The sequence below is a fragment of the Perca flavescens genome, chromosome 21 (assembly GCF_004354835.1).
Source record: "Perca flavescens isolate YP-PL-M2 chromosome 21, PFLA_1.0, whole genome shotgun sequence".
In the NCBI taxonomy this organism is placed as follows: domain Eukaryota; kingdom Metazoa; phylum Chordata; class Actinopteri; order Perciformes; family Percidae; genus Perca; species Perca flavescens.
The window spans coordinates 5,834,683-5,853,308 of NC_041351.1; the positions used below are offsets into that span (position 1 = coordinate 5,834,683).

At 41.4% G+C, this 18,626-nt stretch overlaps 3 protein-coding genes and 1 long non-coding RNA gene across 6 annotated transcripts; 2 read left to right on the plus strand and 2 right to left on the minus strand.

Annotated features, from left to right (window-relative positions):
* Window positions 1-2,139: 2,139 nt before the first annotated feature.
* Window positions 2,140-3,849, minus strand: mrm1 (mitochondrial rRNA methyltransferase 1 homolog (S. cerevisiae)). Its single transcript, XM_028568015.1, has one exon. It carries the CDS (start codon window positions 3,564-3,566, stop codon window positions 2,373-2,375), a length of 1,194 nt encoding a protein of 397 aa, XP_028423816.1. The 5' UTR covers window positions 3,567-3,849; the 3' UTR covers window positions 2,140-2,372.
* A 561-nt stretch (window positions 3,850-4,410) lies between these two features.
* Window positions 4,411-8,103, plus strand: chmp2a (charged multivesicular body protein 2A). The gene is made up of 6 exons (XM_028567553.1): window positions 4,411-4,566; window positions 5,562-5,729; window positions 5,827-6,006; window positions 6,101-6,231; window positions 7,017-7,078; window positions 7,195-8,103. Exons 2-6 carry the CDS (start codon window positions 5,562-5,564, stop codon window positions 7,314-7,316), a joined length of 663 nt encoding a protein of 220 aa, XP_028423354.1. The 5' UTR covers window positions 4,411-4,566; the 3' UTR covers window positions 7,317-8,103.
* Window positions 8,104-8,537: 434 nt separating this feature from the next.
* Window positions 8,538-15,283, minus strand: msl1b (MSL complex subunit 1b). Of its 3 annotated transcripts, none has more exons than XM_028567552.1 (9): window positions 15,190-15,283; window positions 13,982-14,556; window positions 13,690-13,889; window positions 12,907-13,268; window positions 12,735-12,799; window positions 12,550-12,617; window positions 11,682-11,806; window positions 11,494-11,566; window positions 8,538-10,304 (listed from the first exon to the last, which is right to left on the minus strand). In XM_028567552.1, the coding sequence occupies exons 2-9, from the start codon at window positions 14,387-14,389 to the stop codon at window positions 10,214-10,216; spliced, it is 1,392 nt and encodes a 463-aa protein (XP_028423353.1). In that variant the 5' UTR covers window positions 14,390-14,556; window positions 15,190-15,283; the 3' UTR covers window positions 8,538-10,213. The 3 variants fall into 3 exon arrangements, with proteins under 3 accessions (XP_028423353.1, XP_028423352.1, XP_028423350.1); XM_028567551.1 differs by having other exon boundaries at window positions 12,949-13,268; window positions 13,982-14,658; XM_028567549.1 differs by having other exon boundaries at window positions 13,982-14,658.
* A 76-nt stretch (window positions 15,284-15,359) lies between these two features.
* LOC114547972 (uncharacterized) lies at window positions 15,360-18,569 on the plus strand. The gene is made up of 3 exons (XR_003691299.1): window positions 15,360-15,913; window positions 16,077-16,168; window positions 18,482-18,569. It is a non-coding gene; the product is annotated as an uncharacterized LOC114547972 (long non-coding RNA).
* Window positions 18,570-18,626: the final 57 nt, after the last annotated feature.

Genomic DNA, 18,626 nt, shown 5'->3' on the forward strand with positions numbered 1-18,626 from the left:
ATGATCGACTAGTCGACTAATCGACTAGGAGGTGGCAGCCCTAGACCAGAGAGTGTGTTTAGCTGGGCACTTGAAGAGGAGCGCTGCAAAGATTAATCGATTAATCAAATAGTTGTCAACTTATAAATTAATCTGCAACTATTTCGGTAATCCATTAATCGGTTTGAGTCATTTTTTTATGAAGAAAAATTATCAATTTCAGCTCGTTAAATGTGAATAGGTTCTAGTTTCTTCTCTCCTCAGTAAACTGAACATCTTTGAGTTGAGGACAAACCAAGACATTTGAGGATGTCACCTTGAGCTTTTTGGGAGACACTGATGGACACGTTTCACCATTTTATAGACCAAACAACTAATCAATTAATCCAAAAAAAGAATCAATGAAAATAATCGTTAGTTGCAGCCCTATTAAAGGTGCTCTAAACAACGTTAGGTGACGTTACTTCTTGTTGACGTTGAACAATTTTCAAACAAAACGAGGCTAGCTCGCCCCTCCCTCCCTCCTCCCTCCCTCCTCCCTCCTTCCTCCCTCCCTCTCCCTCCCTTCCACGCACTAACCCCCCAACTCTCACCCCCAAATCCTTCTCGTCAGTTATTGGCTGAAACGTTGGAACACTGTTTGTTATGTTTGGTGGTGCAGGTTGGCGCAGTTTGTTTTTGTTGCCGTTTGTAGAGCCTGTGCTGTCTACAGAGACTGCGTTTTTTTACAGTGTGTTCAGGGGACAGGCAGCTAGCAGATAGTGAGGAGATGTTTTTTACAGTGTGTTCAGGAGACAGGCAGCTAGCAGATAGGGAGGAGATGTTTTTTACAGTGTGTTCAGGGGACAGGTAACTAGCAGATAGTGAGGAGATGTTTTTTACAGTGTGTTCAGGGGACAGGCAGCTAGCAGATAGTGAGGAGATGTTTTTTACAGTGTGTTCAGGGGACAGGCAGCTAGCAGATAGTGAGATGTTGGATCTATGTGACAAAAAATGTTGTAGCTTAAAAAAAAAACACGTGACATCGCTTAGAGCACCTTTAAAGAGATAGTGTAAGTGCATAATTCAAAGACTGGATACATGTGTTGTTGATAAATGGCTGGATGTTAAGGCTTTAGAGCACATGTGTCAAACTCAAGGCATGCGGGCCAAATCCGGCTCCTTGCAGATTTAGATCCGGCCCGTTTATCAAAATGGGTTCACAATAAATTTTGGCCCGCCTAGTTGTGTGACAAACCAAAAACACAGTAAAGGTTTTTTTTAAATGCGATTACGTGTCATTCAAAGCAGAATTTATCAGATTTGCCGACTCTGAGACTCTGAACAAGACTCTCAAACAGGTTGTTGGTTGTTGCTCGATTTGCTAAATTCTACGATAGCTAAGGAACTCTTTTGAACAAAAAGCATACAAAAATGTCAGAAAAGGCAACAAATTTACAAAAAAGGTGACAAATGTCTGAGAAAGCCACAAAAAAAGTCTGAACAAAAACAAATAAACTATACATGTCTGGCCCCTGGTGTGATTCTCTTTTTCCAGTGTGGCCCTTAGTGAAAATGAGTTTGACACCCCTGATATAGAGGGCTGGCAGGGAGCTAAAGGCTGCAGCCCCCAGCCTTTAGCTCCCTGCCAACCCTCTAAAGCCTTAACATCCAGCCATTTATCAACAACACATGTACACGGTGTACAGGGCTAAAGCCAGGATTTCCCACCTAACCAAGACATTTTTGATTGGCCACCGGAAAAACTCTGTAAAACTGTTTAGACCTTTTTTTTTTTTTAAACTTTACTACATTTTAACCTAGGTGGAATTTGTTTTTCGTATTGCACGGAAAAAGTAGTGTCAGAAATAATGAATATTACCTATTTCAAGTGAGCAACAGTGCAATATTTTAAAGGACAAGCCTGGTATTATTTTGCATTGTCTTTACGGTCAAATTCCTGTAGAAGACCACCTACTTTTAGACTTCTCTACCCTACTGAAACAAAACTGGTCACAAATAAATAGTTTCCCTTTTATTAAAGGGTTAATTTCTTTTTTTAATCAAACATTACTCAAACATGAGGAAATTGTGCATTTGTCGGATGTTGGGGACAAGAGTGTGGCTCATTGATTTTTTTTTTATATATTCTGGGCAACAATGGATCTCTACGTCACGGGGGAAGAAGACAAATCAGGCTTTAATACACACATGATACATAATAGCAGATACGTTCATTGTTGGAATTTGTTGACAGGAGAAAAATACAAGATCTCATCATCCTTATTAAAGCCACTTATGAAGATTGCAGTTCAATTTCAAATACATCATGTAATTCTGTGGTCTATAAATGTCAAATTCTCAGTGCCGTTGAATCTTTTATTAGGAGTAGAGGCAGATATTTCTGGTGGTCATCATCTGGTCGACCTCCTGGAGGACAGCAGAGAGTGCAGCAGAATGCCTGTGGCGACGGAGACGTTGAGAGACTCTATCCCGGGGAACAGCTCTCTGCCAGCTGGGATGGTGAGAAGGGTTTGGCACAGAGAGAGCAGCTGCTGGGACAATCCCTCCCCCTCACCCCCCATCAACAACACCGTGGGTTTAGTCATCTGAAAGTCTGAACACTGGATGACCGGAATCTGGGCCTCCTCGGCTTCAGCCCCCACTGTGCCAACCACCTGCCAGCCCTGTGCCACCTTCGACCTCAACATGTCTTCAAGGTTTTCGTATCCGTACACCCCAATCACCTCCATGATGCCCGAGCTGGCCTTGCTCACCACCGGAGACAGAGGACAGCTGTGGCGAAGGCTGCTGAGGACTCGGTCCACACCGAGGAAATAAGCCGAACGCAGGATGGCGCCGAGATTCATCGGGTCCTGAATTCTCTCCAGGACGAGCCAGAGAGGGGCCTCTCCTCTGTTTGGTGCAGAGTCTCTGTCCTCTGTGAGATAGCCCAGAGGACTCGCTTGCAGACATACTCCCTGGTGTACTCGCCCCCAAGACATCTTGTCCAGATCTTTCTTACTGACCCGCTGGACTTGTACTCCTCGACCATGAGCCTCCTCGCAGACCTGAATCACAGACGCCCTGTGAGAGGCCTCCCCATCTTTTACGAACAGTCTACGGACCTGCCTTCTACCCTGGGTGAGAGCCAAGAGACAGGGGGCCATGCCAAAAACAACCTCATAGTTCTCAGCTTTGGAGTCCAGTGTTGACCTTTGTCCCACCATCCTCTCCTTCTCTTCGGGGAAATCGTCCAGACTCAGCCTCCTGAGTTCAGAGGACACTCTGCTGTCACCTCCCTTCTTCTGATATGGCCGCTGCAACACTGGGATCTCACTTTTCCACGTTTTATTCTGGGCCGACCTCTCGTGTTTCTGCCATCCATCAGATGCAACACGCTTGTGTTGGACACTGGAGGTATTTAACACCCTGCGTTGTCTCTTCACCACGGGGTTGATGCTGCTGTCCTCTGGGCACAGGAGGGTAGCCGAGACGTGGTGAGAGGCAAACTGAGAGCCCACTCTTGAGATTGATGCAGGATTGTTGAATCTTCTAGTCCAAACAAGCAACAACTTGTGCTGATGCGCAATACTGAATACCCCCATATTGAGATAGCTGGAAATCAATGTGTCCAGAGGCACTAGGAAGAAGGGTAACGTTATAGCTTCCCCAAAGACACGCGGTTCAACTCCCTGAGAAGTCCGTTAATCCATAAATGTAGTGTCCGTAGATTAACTGAGAGGAGCTATCACCAAGAGTTTCGTTTGTTCAACCATCAAAGCCGACTATCACCAACTACCTCCCTCCGTAGGTGACATGTTTGTGGCATTTTCACGAAATACGCACAAGTACAATTCAGCTACGTAAAGCAAGTAAGATTATGACCGGATGTCGGGCGCTTTCACCTATAAAATAAAAGCGTTTGCCATTTGTGGATTTTTTTTTTTAAACAGATCTAGAAATACACAACAAATACGAGAGTGCTGATAACATATATATTTATTTATATCTAATAAAAAAGTATTTAGAAACTGAAGAAAATGGAAGAAGAAGACAAAGAAATAAAAAATACAATATAATAAAATGATGTCAATAACCGTCATGTGTAAATTCCCAGAAAAACATGGTGAGAATGAACCTCAGTCATAGCTTACAAATTAATACATACATTATAATAAAAATATAATAAATGTATATTGATATGTTATATTTTTCTGATTAAACCAAATTAATTTTAAATGCAGGAATTTCACCTGGCATGAAGTATCTTTACATAGTTGTATTACTATATGTAGGATCTGAGTACTTCTCATAGAGTACTTCTCCCACCACTGCCATGAGAAAATGTAATCGATGAATTTTAAGGACTTTATTTTGAAATCCGTTACTTCCTTTGGTACGTGAAATTGACACCTGTGACGCCAGCACGTATGACGTATATTTCTTTGGGCACGCGAATATGTCATTTCCCGGAAGTGGAACTACCGCAACACGGAAGTCTAGGAAAGAAAACAAATAATCGTTCAAATTTGTGTCGAGTTGTAGTCGGAGAAGACGCCTTAAACACCGTTTAACCTTTAGGACTACCGACGAGCTTTGTACACGGTGAGAGAAACACAGTGTCCGGGTTGGCTTTCATCAAGCTGGGTGGTGTGGTGTTAGGGCTGACAGTTAGCTAACAGTTAGTCGCCTTGGAAGCTGTTGAGAGAGATTTGAGGCGGACAGCCGAGCTAAAACACGGCTGAACGGAGACGTCAGGCCTCCGGTCACATTACTGACTGCTGAGTAATATTTTCCAGGAAACACCGAAGTCATTGGCTGGATTTACATGGCTGAAACAGGGCTAGAAAACCGACTGATACTGTATGTGTGAACATAGCAACTAATTACCACAATGTAAAATACTTGGTTACAAGTAAAAGTCCTGCTTTGAAACTTTTAAGTAAAAGTAATTCGTAATGGGCGCCCGGAGAGCTCAGTTGGTAGAGAGGGCGCCCATATATAGAGGTTTACTCCTCAACGCAGCGGGCCAGGTTCGACTCCGACCTGCGGCCCTTTGCTGCGTGTCATTCCCCCCTCTCTCTCCCCTTTTTATTTCTTCAGCTGTCCTGTCAATAAAGGCCTAACATGCCCAAAAAATAATCTTAAAGTAATTCTTAATAATAATTAACATTATTAAAAGAACAGATCAGCAACTCTTTTGTGGAGCTGTAACCGTGAAATGTTTTTACATGAAAAATGACTAAAACCATCAACATATTTTAATAAATTTTCTGACAATTAACTAATGGACTACAAGTTTCCAGCTGTACTTTAATATGTGTCATGTGTTTGGTTACCCAAAGCTGTCAGATAAGTACAGTGTAAAGTATAATATTTCCCTCTGAGATGTAGCAGAGTAGAAGTAGAAAGTGACATGAAAAGACTCAAGTAAAGATCAAGTACCTCAAACATATATATATATATATATATATATATATATATATATATATATATATATTTATTATTATTATTATTATTATTATTATTATTATTATTATTTTAACAGTACCAATTTAGTTTGCATGTATTGATGTTTTGCTTTTGGTATTTTCAAACAGATGGACTTCCTGTTTGGGAAGAGGAAGACCCCGGAGGAGATGCTGAAGCAGAATCAGAGGGCGCTCAACCGAGCCATGAGAGAACTGGACCGAGAGCGAATGAAACTGGAGCAACAGGAGAAAAAGATCATCGCTGACATCAAGAAAATGGCCAAACAGGGACAAATGGTGAGAAGAAGGAAGAAGGACTTGTGTTTTTTCCGAGGAGCGAATACATTTGTAATCCTAGCTGTGTCCTAACGTGTGTTGTTTTGATCTTTTGCAGGACGCCGTCAAGATCATGGCCAAGGATTTGGTTCGCACGCGGCGCTACGTCAAGAAGTTCATCATGATGAAGGCCAACATTCAGGCCGTCAGTCTAAAGATACAGACGCTCAAGTCCAACAACAGCATGGCGCAGGCTATGAAAGGCGTCACCAAAGCCATGGCCACCATGAACAGACAGGTCTGGCAAAGAAATCACAGAAACGCACAATTCAGTGGGAATAAATGATAAACCTCCTGATGTTGACCATCTTATATTTGTTCCATTTCCGCAGCTGAAACTGCCTCAGATTCAGAAAATCATGATGGAGTTTGAACGACAGAGTGAAATCATGGACATGAAAGAGGAGATGATGAATGACGCTATCGACGATGCCATGGGCGATGAGGATGATGAGGAAGAGAGGTATGAGGCCGAGATCAGTGGCAAAACTTTTTGTTTTTGTTCAGGTGCAAACTTTTTATTCCACATTTATGTAAGACAAACATTATATTGACAATTCTTGTTTAAATCTTTAAATCTAATTTTTTTTTTTTTATGGAAGTGCAATATTAAAACAGTGGATTGGGGCCGGGTTGGCTCAGTGGGTAGAGCAGGTGCACATTTACATAGACGCAGACATCCAGGATTCGAGTCCGACCTGTGACGATTTCCTGCATGTCTTCCCCCTCTCTCCCCCCTTTCTCACCTAGCTGTCCTGTCCATTAAAGTTGGAAAAGCCCAAAAAAATAATCTTTTAAAAAGAAAATTGCCCCTTCAAGTCCATTTTCTGACTTCTCAATTCACCCTCCACAATATTATAATATATAATAATAATATAATTATTTCACTCTGTTGTTATTACACACAGGCCTGACTTACACACACACACACACATGCTCAGTACCTACAGTATACATGCACTAATGGAGAGATGTCAGAGTTGGGGAGCTGCCCATGGAAAGGGGCCAGAGCAGTTGGCGGTTCAGTGCCTGGCTCAAGAGCACACCGGGAGGTGAACTGGCACCTCTCCAGCTACCAGTCCACCACCATACTTTGTTTGTTTGGGGACTTGAACCAGCGACCCTCCGGTTCCTAACCCAACTCCCTACAGACTGAGCTACACCCCCAATCTGATATAAGCAACCCAATATATACGTTTTTGCATTCACGTTGATACGTTAGTGATTGTGTCTCTGCCTCATGCACAGTGACACCATCGTGTCCCAAGTGTTGGACGAGCTGGGTCTCAATCTGTCAGATGAACTGTCAAGTAAGAAACACTTTTAAGCACAATGATGTCAACTCTACACATGCTCCTTTTCGTCTTTTAGTCTGGTATTTTTCACGCCTTGCGTCTTTGTAAGCACGTTGTGTTCGCCGTTTCAGATCTTCCGAGCACCGGAGGAAGCCTGTCGGTGGCCGGAGGAAAGAAGCAGGAGCCCCAAGCCGCCCTGGCTGACGCAGACGCCGATCTGGAGGAGCGGCTGAATAACCTCCGGAGAGATTGAACACACAGCGAAGTGTCAGACGCTGTGGCTGGGTTGTTAATACAGATACAAACATACTCAAACGTCTGTGTTTAGATTCTTTTAAAGGTGTAACTGGCAGAACACTCGCTGTTTCAGCTGTGTGGCTTTCCGTTTGAGGTGTTTTCATTTTATGGGTGTATTATGTATTTTATCAGAAACCTACAAGGGTCATTATCCTTCACAGGTCTCACCTCCTTTTAAGACATTGCCAAATGACACAAATTCTCTGAAAATGTAAATACTAACTCCTCAAGGCAACAAGTTTTCACAATTTAAATTAACACTAAAAACGAAATGTTTAAAAGAACCCAAAGGAAAGATGGTAACAGGACAGAAGTGGATATTTTATATGTCAGCACTTTTTGTACGTCTGGCTGGTTTGGCATTCTTTGTATTCTCATCATATAAAATATACAGTTTTAGCACTGATTTAACATTTTTGATGACTCGATTATGTTTATTTGAGAGAGTTGACAGTGGGGGATCAGCTGAAGATGATGTACAAATAGTGTGTAATCACAACATCTTTTCAGTTTAAATTCACGAATGGGAGGGTTTATTTTACAAGAATATATAAAGGAAGGAAGAAAGAAAAGTATGTCGAGCTGACTGCTCACCAGTGGAGCGGCACTCCTGCGTGCTGCCTGGTAACCGTGTCCCAGTGGCGGTTTTGAGATCGGCTGGATTTTCACCAAAATCCTGTCCTGTTTTTTTTTTTTTTTTGCTTTTCTTTATTCAATAAACTTTTATTTCCAGATTTATCTAACTGGTTGACTGACTCGAGAAATCTTTACACATAAAGTTCAGTTTATTCATCACGGAAAGAACCATTTAGCCTTGATGATGTCATAGTGATGTCGTAAGGGGTTGTCTCGGGTTTTGTGGAAATGTGTGTGTGTTTACCAGGCAGGGAGTGTCTAATGAAAGATGCTATCTAGTTGCATTATGGGAAGTGTAGTACCCAGTGTTTTTCCATGACATAGCACCTTTCAAGCATTTCAATGTGCATTTTTAAGCTTTTCCAGCACCTTGCAGCTGTGGTAAATAGCATTTATATAGTACAGTGCTTACAGTTTACAAATTATTGCATTTCACTTTTAATTAATGTTATTCTTAAAGTTTCAAATATCGACGTTGGCCTCAAAAACCAACTCCTTCCCATTGTATCAAACCAAAAAACGTACACAACCAAAATTGAAATATCGTAGACATGTTAATTTTATTCCAAAAAAATGTAACTTTCAAAACTGTCAATTTGTCAACATACAATCATAGAACAATATTGAATGTACTCAACACGTCCAACATTAAATAATAAAAAAATAACAGCCATGTTTTATGTACATTTGTTTCTGGAAGCTATGTACAGAAAAAAAAAAAAATCAACTTTGTATTTCCAAAACCTGTGCCTACACATACGCCTGGTAGAAGTGCTGAAGCTGCAGAAAGCTATTGCATCGTATGTAAAAAAAATAAAAAAAAGGAAGAAGACACGGACAGAAATCAAACGCTGCGATTAACTCAGAGAGGGAGAGATTAACTTGGCAGCATGTTAAAGAGCATACTGGTGAACATCGCTAGAACTACAGCTAGAAAGCTCTTATTGTCTAAAATGGTTCCCTTGAATGTCAGGTAACTGCATCCTTAAGAGACCAAATGCATACACACCACTTGCCTAATATGAAGCATATTGTAAAGATTGGAAACACGAAAGATCAAAACTGTACTTTGTTATTATCAGATCGCGTTACGACGAACGCAGCAGCTCTCACTGAACAGAGAAGCCAAAAGTCATGCTTTCAAGAACAATATTTTGTAGTTGTAGCCCAAAGAGCACAGATTATTTTCTATTCTGGGGTGAAGCCATGCTACCATGTTGTTTTTAAAAAACAGCTAAATAGAGTTCATGCAACTCACGAAAAAAAAAAAAAAAAAAAAAAAAAAAAAACTAACAGAAACAAAACCGGGAACAGAACACTGGGTTTCACTCCCAGGTTTACTAGCTGTCTAATGATCAGTGCTGCTGTTTTCATAAAGCAAACCAGGAACACACAACAATCATTTGGTTGCTTATTGTTAATTTCTTCTTACATTAGATTGGCAAGAACTGTAAGCTTTTTTTAAATATGTAACCATGCTGAGTGTGATCAAACCTCCCGACATCACGCTAAACATTGATAAAATGTTATTTGAAGTTGTATGCGAACAACAATATAGGCGATACACAGCACGATACAGTCAGATTTTGACTTCTATTTTTTTCACATAGGCAGGGAGAATGAGCGTGGCAGGACGACCCAGAACTAAAAGTTGTAGCCGTATTGCTCATGACGTACAGCACAAGCTCTACTTTTTCAACCAAAATGGCAACCAATGGTTTTTTGTCACCCCCCCCTCCCTCCCTCCCTCCACATGAATGCGCTCAAGATTAGATTCCTCTTCAGATGACTGTGCATAAAAAGTGAGAGAAACTCCACTTTTATGTGATAAAAATCAATTTCGGATGCTACAAAATGTATTTTAAACATGTTACAGAACATGCACATAACTGATCATACATTTCAGATAACAGCTGCTAACAGAGATTGTAATCTCAGGGCATCAGGCATTTTAATCTCCCTTTCAGAAGTGTAAATGAGACCAAAAATATCACCGGCTCCTAGTGGCGCAGCGATCCTCCCACCCTGGTCAGTGGAGACATGTTGAGAATTCAGACTGAAAGCAACAGCAGTTACACATAGGGACTGGTGACTTGTCATCCCCCCCCCCGCCCCCAGGCAAGACAAATATAGCATTTTCTAATCTGGGCATGGAGTGGCATCTCTCCGCAGGTTGACACAGACACACAAACACACACACACACACACAACAGGGTTTCACTTCCGACAGGTCCGGTGAGGAGTCTGTTTTTTGGACACCTCGATGCGACATCGGCTTCGCTCATCCAGCCAAGGCAGCTCGAAGTTTCTAGAGGAAGAATAAACATTTTAGCATGGAGATTTAACATTCCTCTTTTAAGTTTGAACTGCAGAAATTAATCTTAGAACAGACAGGTGACAACAACAACAACAACAACAACAACAACAGCGCTCTCCTCCAACATGAAAACAACAAAAGAGGGAATATCTTTTGTAAAAATAATGTTTGACCCCCCCAGTACAGCTCAACAGACTTTGGGAATATACGCCAAGAAACACTGAAGCTGTTCTGGAGAGACTTTATTTTGGTTTTTAATTTTTATTTGTCAACAGTCTGTATAGGCAAAGCTTTTAATCCTGTAAACTGTAAAAAAAAATTGTTAACTCTGGACTTTTTTCTTTTTTTAACCCGTTCAAACTAGACTTATTTATTTGCACTAGTTTTCCCCTTTTTTTGGAATTCATGGTCAATAAACCTCATTTATATGAAAGTTTTGTGTAAGAAAAAAGCAGAAATTATGAATGATTTTGACTAATTGTTAAGATCAGAGGAATGAAGGTAATGCATAATCACAGATCTGTCAATGTTTAGTCAGGATAATGCTATAAAATTGAACACAGCACCCAAAAATCTATGAAAACAGAGATCTGATCCTTAATTTCCTTTGTGAAGAGCGTCTTATGGAACCATCCATGTTATTTTGGGGCCATTTGGTTAAAAGAAACCCAAATTTATGATATAGAAACTTTGAAAACGGGTCACATTTGACCCGAGGACAACAGGAGGGGTGAAGCTGCACTTTCATATGGCTCTTTGTAGTTTAGCTTATTTAAAGCTCATGTACTTGAACTTACTACTTGTTGTCTGGAGTTTGCACCTTCAAGGTTGAAAGCACTTAATTGGAAGTCGCTTTGGATAAAAGCGTCAGCTAAATGACGTGTAATGTAACTCATAGTCAAGTCTCAATAAAATGTTCAAATTACCAAAAATAAAGTCTTAAATTCAGGCTTTTACCAAATAATCTCAGCTGCTTTCACCCAATGGCTTCCTCCTGTTCCCTCATTATTCTTTCAATTTTTAATTTTTTTCACTTTGAAAATGTGCTTTTGAACTTCCTGCAGTGCAGAATCACCAGAGTAATGAGATGACAAATCAATAACTTTATGGATCATACCAGCCTGAGCTAATCACACAGTAAAATGTCATAAAACAGAATTAAAGACAAACACAAACTTACTGTTGCGAGAGTTTGGGCAACGGCCGGCCAAATGCAACGACAGGCAAGAAGGGAGTGATCACTATAGTTTCAACTGGCAGAAAACAAATAAAATAAATCAAGTTAAAAATATCTTGAACCCATTCAAAAACATTCCACTAATGTTACTACATTGCACTGTAATTGTATATTAAGTTATGCAGATGTACCATCTTCAGTGTCGGGATAGAAGGACGAGAGCTCTGGCTCAGTCTCCGGGACGACTTTCTTCCTGTTCATGCGCTGCTGCAAACGCTGGAACATGCGCTGCTCTCTGATTCGCTGGATGTCCCACCTGAAAAACACAGATGATTAATAAAAGTATCAGCTAGAGTAAAGAACGAGTGAGGAATCTCCCCTTATTGCTTGAAGAAACTCCAAATCATTTGTAGCTTACAGACTTCATTAGTCCACAATTAGTCCTTCCTCCAAGACTAAATCTCACTTTAAAACTCATCCTCAAAGTTGGACCTTGTATGTACGGTATAAAACAAACATTTAGCATTTTACCATTTCAAATTCTCTGTGTGATCATGTTTAATGACGTACAACCACCCTTGGTAAAATCTATGACCTAGAAAAGGTGGAAACCAGAGCCTGGCGATACGGTACGATATCTGTATTGGCTAATCTGTTGACAAACATGTATTTCATGTTTAAATTACAGGCTTGCCCCCACCAAAACTAGAACCTAATGTTTATTACAGTGCAGTATACTTTATCATAGTTCAGATTTGAAAGTTTGATGGGCTTCATTGTTGTTCTTATTTGAGTTTTCATGTTTTTTTTCTCACCTTTAATATATTTTTTGTATTTGTGTTGTTTAAGGTGTTATTGACCTTATGATTTATTTTCCAATTAAATTACTTGTATAGTATAGTCAGTACATCTCTTGGTCACAACTCTTTAATAACCAGATTAAGGGCTCCTTGACTGATGCATTATTATCGGATTGCTTTATCCCCAGTATTGAGTATCAAAACTCAAGAACAAACAGATTTATTTAAATCTCAAATAACTTCCGTCGGTGTTTAGTACCTTTTCCTCCTCTTCTCATCCAACTCCAGCTTTGCGTGGCGTTTCAAAAACACATTGTCATCCAGCGGCTTGATGGGAAGACAAAGTCACACATGTAATTCAAGAATTAAATGCTTTTGGATTCAATGTGAGATGACCTTTCACACCCCAGAGGCAGAATTATTAGCATTTAAGATGTGCCTCACCTCAGAGGGAATAAAGGAGTAGTCCTCTTCCAAAGGCTCTATGTGGTTTTCCCTCCAAGATGGAACTAAGAGGGAGAAAGAAGGCGGGAAAGGTAAGCTATTCAGAGATCAAAGTGTGTTCAGGACATTTGATGGATATAGTGATTAAAGATGAGATATAGGTTACGCTTACAAACAATCAGCATATCATGTACTACATGAGGAGTCCACTCACTGGCCACCTCTTCTTCCTTTTTAGAGGAAGTCTCACGAAGTGGAGACAGAGGAGGTTGGTTCCAGCAACAGAGGTACATCTCTGTAGTAGACATGAAGGGCAGGTCTTCGATCTGACAGTTCAGATCGGGCTCCTCTTTGCACGGGAGCATAAGGTCCCTTTCTGACCCCAACCTCATGGGAATGGTCTTCTCTGGGGTTTCTTTACTGCGCAGCTCTCTCTGATTGGGAGAGCCCGGCTGAATCTCGGCCTTCTGGGGGCTGAGCTTGGCACTTTTGCCCCGGGATTTCTGGACTTTTGCATCTCCAAAGCAAGATTTCCTGCGTGTACAAAGAAAAGAATTGGAATTACTACAATATGACAATATTTAATTTTGCACAGCCAGCATCTGAACAGAGTAAGTTAGATTACAACAGTTTCAATGAACTGTGTCATAGGGCTGTGCAATTAATCAAATTTTGATAGCAATTTCGATTTTGGCTCCTAACGATCACAAAAACAATGTAATCGAGAAACATTGCACATTACGTTTTGCAAGTAAACTCTTATTTTGTTTTGTGTTCTGAATGACAATTGCACTTTCACCCCTTCCGAAGACTCAACTCACTCAGCCAACATTTGAATATATTTTTTATATTATTTATTTTAAAGGGGAATTCTAAAAGTTAGTATTAAGGGAAATTTCACAGTTTAAGGTGTTTTCATAAGAAAAAGCCCAGTGCTTTCTGCTATTTACTTTACCTCTTTTGACCTTTGCCACCCCGACTGAAGGGGAGCGGAGTGGCTGTGTTGGGCTGTGGACTCTCCTCTATTTCCAGATCCCACATGTCCTCCTTGTCAGGGGTCCATGGCTCCAGGGGCTGGAAAAGGCGCTTGTCACGCGGCGGGTCCTTCTTTGTGAGCTGCAAGCGACGCTCCATGCGCTCAATACGTGCAAGCAGCTGCAAAAGAAGACAAACGTTACTTTAAATGCTTTTTAAATTCTACGCATTATATAAACACACCAATGTTTGCTAAAAACACTTTCACTTACGGTCTCTTTGTCTGATTTGAGCTCATCTATCTCCTTGTCCTTGGACTGCAGCTGTTGTTGCTGTTGTTCAATAAGGTCCAATTGGAGGAGGAGAATCTGCCGGAGGCAGTTGGCCTGTGTGTGGGGATTGGCAGGGGTCTTCCTGATGTTCCTCCACTTGCCCTCAGAGGAGAGTTCAATGGATGCGGTGCCAAGGACTCCTGGGACAACCCCCTTTGCACTGTCATCCGCAACTCCATCCTTGGGGTTATTGTTTAGAACCATCTGAGGGTTATCCATATTGTCAGCAGAGAGGGGTTTACCTTTCACTGGGGTTCCCTCACCCCCCATTTGTCTGACAGGGGACAATATCCCCACAGTTTTATTGTCTTCTGCAACTGTGGCCGCCAGGGAAACTTTGCTTGTCATGTAATTCTGGCCTAAGTCCTTTGATTTACTCGGGATCTCGCCCCCGTGTGCGTTTTGAACATCTATAACAAAGTCGCAGGACTCCCTCTTGAGGCTCACGGGTCCCACGCTGGCGGCCCCAAAATGCGTTTGGTCAAAGTCGTCGGTGTCAAAGTCCTGCTTGAATCCTGTGTTTGGAAACAGTGTGGACCTCAGAGTCATGGCGAACACAACGACTGTTCATCCTGCAGCGCCTCGGCGCTGCATTTCAACCACAGCTTCCTGCTGTCCTACAAAACGAATACAAGGACGAATAAAAACATTTGTCTTGTTATCGTTGTCTGTTTTGACTTAACGACATGTTGTCTTTGAACTGGTAGTGACACATATGCACTAACTAGCCTACTCAAGAAAACTATGTGCGACTGATTCCGGGCATCTTTCTCCTCAAAATCTGCCACCGGGTTTGAAATTGAAGCTAAGCTACCTTAGCACTGCAGTACAAATACACAGTCGCTTTTAGAGACACAAACTAGCCACATTAGAAGGATTTTAAACTCAGTGCTGCGTCAGGGTAGACATTACAGTAGGAGGTCTCGGGAGTGGCTGTGTAGGACACTGGCAAGCAGCCTTCTCCTCCATTTTGGTTCTCGCGAAATCATGAAAAACAATAACAGCTAGCTTGCTAATGTTAGCCGCCGGCTTGTTTAACCAACAAACGCGCGTCCGGAGCGAAGCGGTTATAACAGCCGCGTTATGAAACACTCATAATCGGGCAGACGTGTTTTAACTATCACGTAGTTATTGTGTTTTGAGCTTACCTCGACTGTTATTCAAGTCCACCTGCAAAGTGCCTTCATGTTCCCTCCTCAAGACTTGTTTTAAAGCGCCGACTACTGCGCATGCGTAATTTGTTGGCTGGCCATTTATTGTGTTTTGATGAGAAGAGCGGCAACAGGGGGAGACAGAGTAACGTTACACTAAACTTATGTAATGATTATACTAATAGTATGTAATGGACTGGATGATTTAAACAAGTAGGCCTACATTTACTCAAGTGCTGTGCCGAAGTACACATTGAAGATATTATAGAATCACGTTTAGTGCAGGAAATGTCTCTCCATAAGAAAAGCTTCAGTCAAACATCGTGATACTGAACATTTAAGCCCACACGCTACATCTTTAGCCTATGTATTATCAACAAACCATTACTTTTTCATATGCTGCTAAAGTGCCCCTTTTTCATTAGTTTAATGTCCCATGAATCTTTTCCTGTTGGTTGTTAACTCAGCAACAGCTCTTCAGGAAAGTAAAAACCAATTAACTCTCCACAGTTATTACAGCGCTGTTATCAGTAGTCACCTGTGTATGTGTGTTTCATTAATGCTTTAATGTGCTGGAACTAAAATGTTTTTCTTTCCCACTTTCCTGCTATGACACATATTTCCCCTGAGAAAACTGTATAAAAGCCCACTTTCTGAAGGCAACCCTCCAGGGTAAGCAGCTGAAGTATTTCTTCTTGCCTGTTTTAAAGATATCCCCAAGGTAAGGACATGTACTTAAAAATGAATTCACTGTGGTTGTTCACACACTTGCTTTATACTACATTATATGTTTACGTCTCCTCTTGACCATCTACTGCTGTGTTAGGACTTTAATTTTGATCAGATCTGCATTTCATTAAAAATGTCTGTCTTTTTGCTTTGAGGTCATCATGAAAGTTGTGCTCTTTGAACTTTTGGTTGTGTGGCTGCTCGGAGCGCTGCATGCAGAGACAAACACTCAACCTGAACACATGGGGTGAGTCTCAATATATAACTACTATATAACTAAATAACACTAAATGGTGTTTTTCCTCGATACACTAAAGCAGATCTTCATCAAGGGGGTCCTCAGAGTTCCTGCAGGGGGCCCACCAAATTATTGTTTGATAGTTAAAAAAAAAGTATATATACATTAACATGAATCCAACATATTATATTTATATATTATATTTGTAAAGATAAATGTTTTTTTATTAACATTGATGAACTTACTGGCCCATAGGTAAGGTGGAATCTGCAGATGCAGTTAAGCTTAATGGTTCACTGTTGCACATTTTAACATTAACATGATGTAGGCTATAAATATATGAATATGTCAAATATGTAACAATTATTTGAATAGCTTTGTATTGTATGCACTATAAAAAGGTATATCTAGTAACACAGGGGTTCTCAACCTTTTGCAAGCTGGGCCCCCCCAAAGCTGGTCCATTGCAGTTGCCCCCCCCTCCAATTTCTTGGCGAAATGTCTGATAAACGTAGCCTCAAATCATCCTCGATTTGTGCACGATTGCGGTATTTCGTTTTGATTGCAGTCATTTCTGAGAATCCCGCCTCACACAAATATGCCGACGCAAAAGGGAGGAGAATCGTCAAGGTGACGTCACAGAGTTGAGAGTATTCCTGCATCAATGCTGCCCAGAATGACGAAAGAGGGCAGGAGGTCAGTGGCGTAACTAGCCAACACCGGGCCCCTATATGCAGGATTATTAAGGCGCCCCCCCCTCCCACTACAGCACGTGATGACGGCACAATGTCCACGAGTAGGCTACCATGAATAGGACAGGACAGGATCATAGAGACACAGCATATAAGAGATGGGATGACTGACAAAATCAGGAGTAGCCTATGCGCACCACAACAACAAAACAAAACAAAAAAACACATGAAAAAACACACCAGATCAGTCCCTCCACGATTTCACGGCCTTTTTTTGAGATTGTTGCGGCCCAAAATGCCTGATTTCACGGGAGCTTTTGTTAAAAATTGCGCTAAAAGTTGTGGTGTCTTTTGTATGTATGTTTTTTTATATAGCAATTTTTTTTTATAGTTCTTTAAAAATAAAAAGGAAACTTGTTTTGGGGAGAATAATAATTAGTACTATTAATGAATTACTCTGGGCTGAGATTTCCTAGGGAACCTTAAAAGGCTCAGGATGCTGCAAATGTTGGTATAATAGGAAAATGGCTGGTGGATTTAAGACAAAAAATAATAATTTATTGAATGAATCAAATATGAACATATCTGTCACCGTCAGTGGCTTGTTGATCACATTGTTAGTTAATGTCCTATCCTGGCCACACACACAAACACACACACACACACACACACACACACACACACACACACGTTGGCAGTAGAGTCTGAAATGTTTTGCATGGTCTTTCGCTGTACGTTTTGTTGGTAAATGTGAGATGTTCAAGTCACACACACGATCGTCTTCATAACAGAAACAAGGAAATTAATTTGACCCGTTCACACTCCCGCTTGGTCAGTGGCTGTTCTCTCATTGCTGACAGCTGATTGAAATAAATAAAATAAAGTCTGCAAGGCTGGGGGACATGTCGCAGTTCCCTCGACTGATGCGGCCATGCCAGAGGTCAAGTTTTTGTGTGAAGGCGTCCACTCTGTCTGCAAGGAGCAAAATCAGAGTTTCTATGAGGAGTGGTGTGTGTCTCCTCTCTGGTCCGACTGCAGGCTGGGACTGGTGCGCGAGGCTACTGAGAGACTGACCGCCTGGGAGGGCTTTCGGACGGGGGAGGGGCTCACGGCAGCACCCGCTGCTCGTTGAGCACAGTAGCTGCAGAGTGATGCGTGCTTTCGAGTCTCCAAACACCACAAAAGTCTCCAATAACACCAGTAAAAGTCGCTTGATGTTTTTGACAAAAAAGTCGCCAGGAGGATGATTTGTTTGTGTGTTACAGTCCAACCACTTGCATTTTTTTCTCCCATCCTATAGCCTACTCGCGCCCCCCCGGGAGAGTGTCCGTGCTGGGGGGGCGGACCCCACCGGTTGAGAACCACTGTAGTAACATTTAGTAAGGAGTCCCTGCTCCGTCTCTTTTTCAGCTGAGGGGTCCTTGGCCCAAAAACGTTGAAGGCCCCTGCACTAAAGGATTAATAAACTTTAAACAGCAGCAAAACATTTAGTTTGCAAGACAAGGCTATTAATGATAAACCACTAAATTATCTTTACTAATCAAACTGTATTTGATTGACAAAAAGAATAACGTAGGTTAGAAATAGATTTAAAAAACTGCAACACATGTGATTTTGTATCTTTGTCAAGTCTCAGTGAAGATGAGCAGCATGTGAGCAGAAGATACGCTGAGTCGACCATCGCCAGCGAAATCAGCAAAATCATGGATTCAATGGTGCAGAAAAACTTTGTTGATTTCTTGCTCAACCAAAGGGAGAAAAAAAGCGAGTAAGTC

Coding starts and splice junctions, on each gene's coding strand:
- msl1b (XM_028567549.1), bottom strand. CDS start 14,590: ATGACTCTGAGGTCCACACTGTTTCCAAACACAGGATTCAAGCAGGAC. Junction 11,567..11,681: donor CTATCCCGACACTGAAGATG/GTACATCTGCAT, acceptor GTTTTCTGCCAG/TTGAAACTATAGTGATCACT. Junction 10,305..11,493: donor TTGCCCAAACTCTCGCAACA/GTAAGTTTGTGT, acceptor TTCTTCCTCTAG/AAACTTCGAGCTGCCTTGGC.
- mrm1 (XM_028568015.1), bottom strand. CDS start 3,566: ATGGGGGTATTCAGTATTGCGCATCAGCACAAGTTGTTGCTTGTTTGG.
- chmp2a (XM_028567553.1), top strand. CDS start 5,562: ATGGACTTCCTGTTTGGGAAGAGGAAGACCCCGGAGGAGATGCTGAAG. Junction 5,730..5,826: donor TGGCCAAACAGGGACAAATG/GTGAGAAGAAGG, acceptor GATCTTTTGCAG/GACGCCGTCAAGATCATGGC. Junction 6,232..7,016: donor GAGGATGATGAGGAAGAGAG/GTATGAGGCCGA, acceptor CCTCATGCACAG/TGACACCATCGTGTCCCAAG.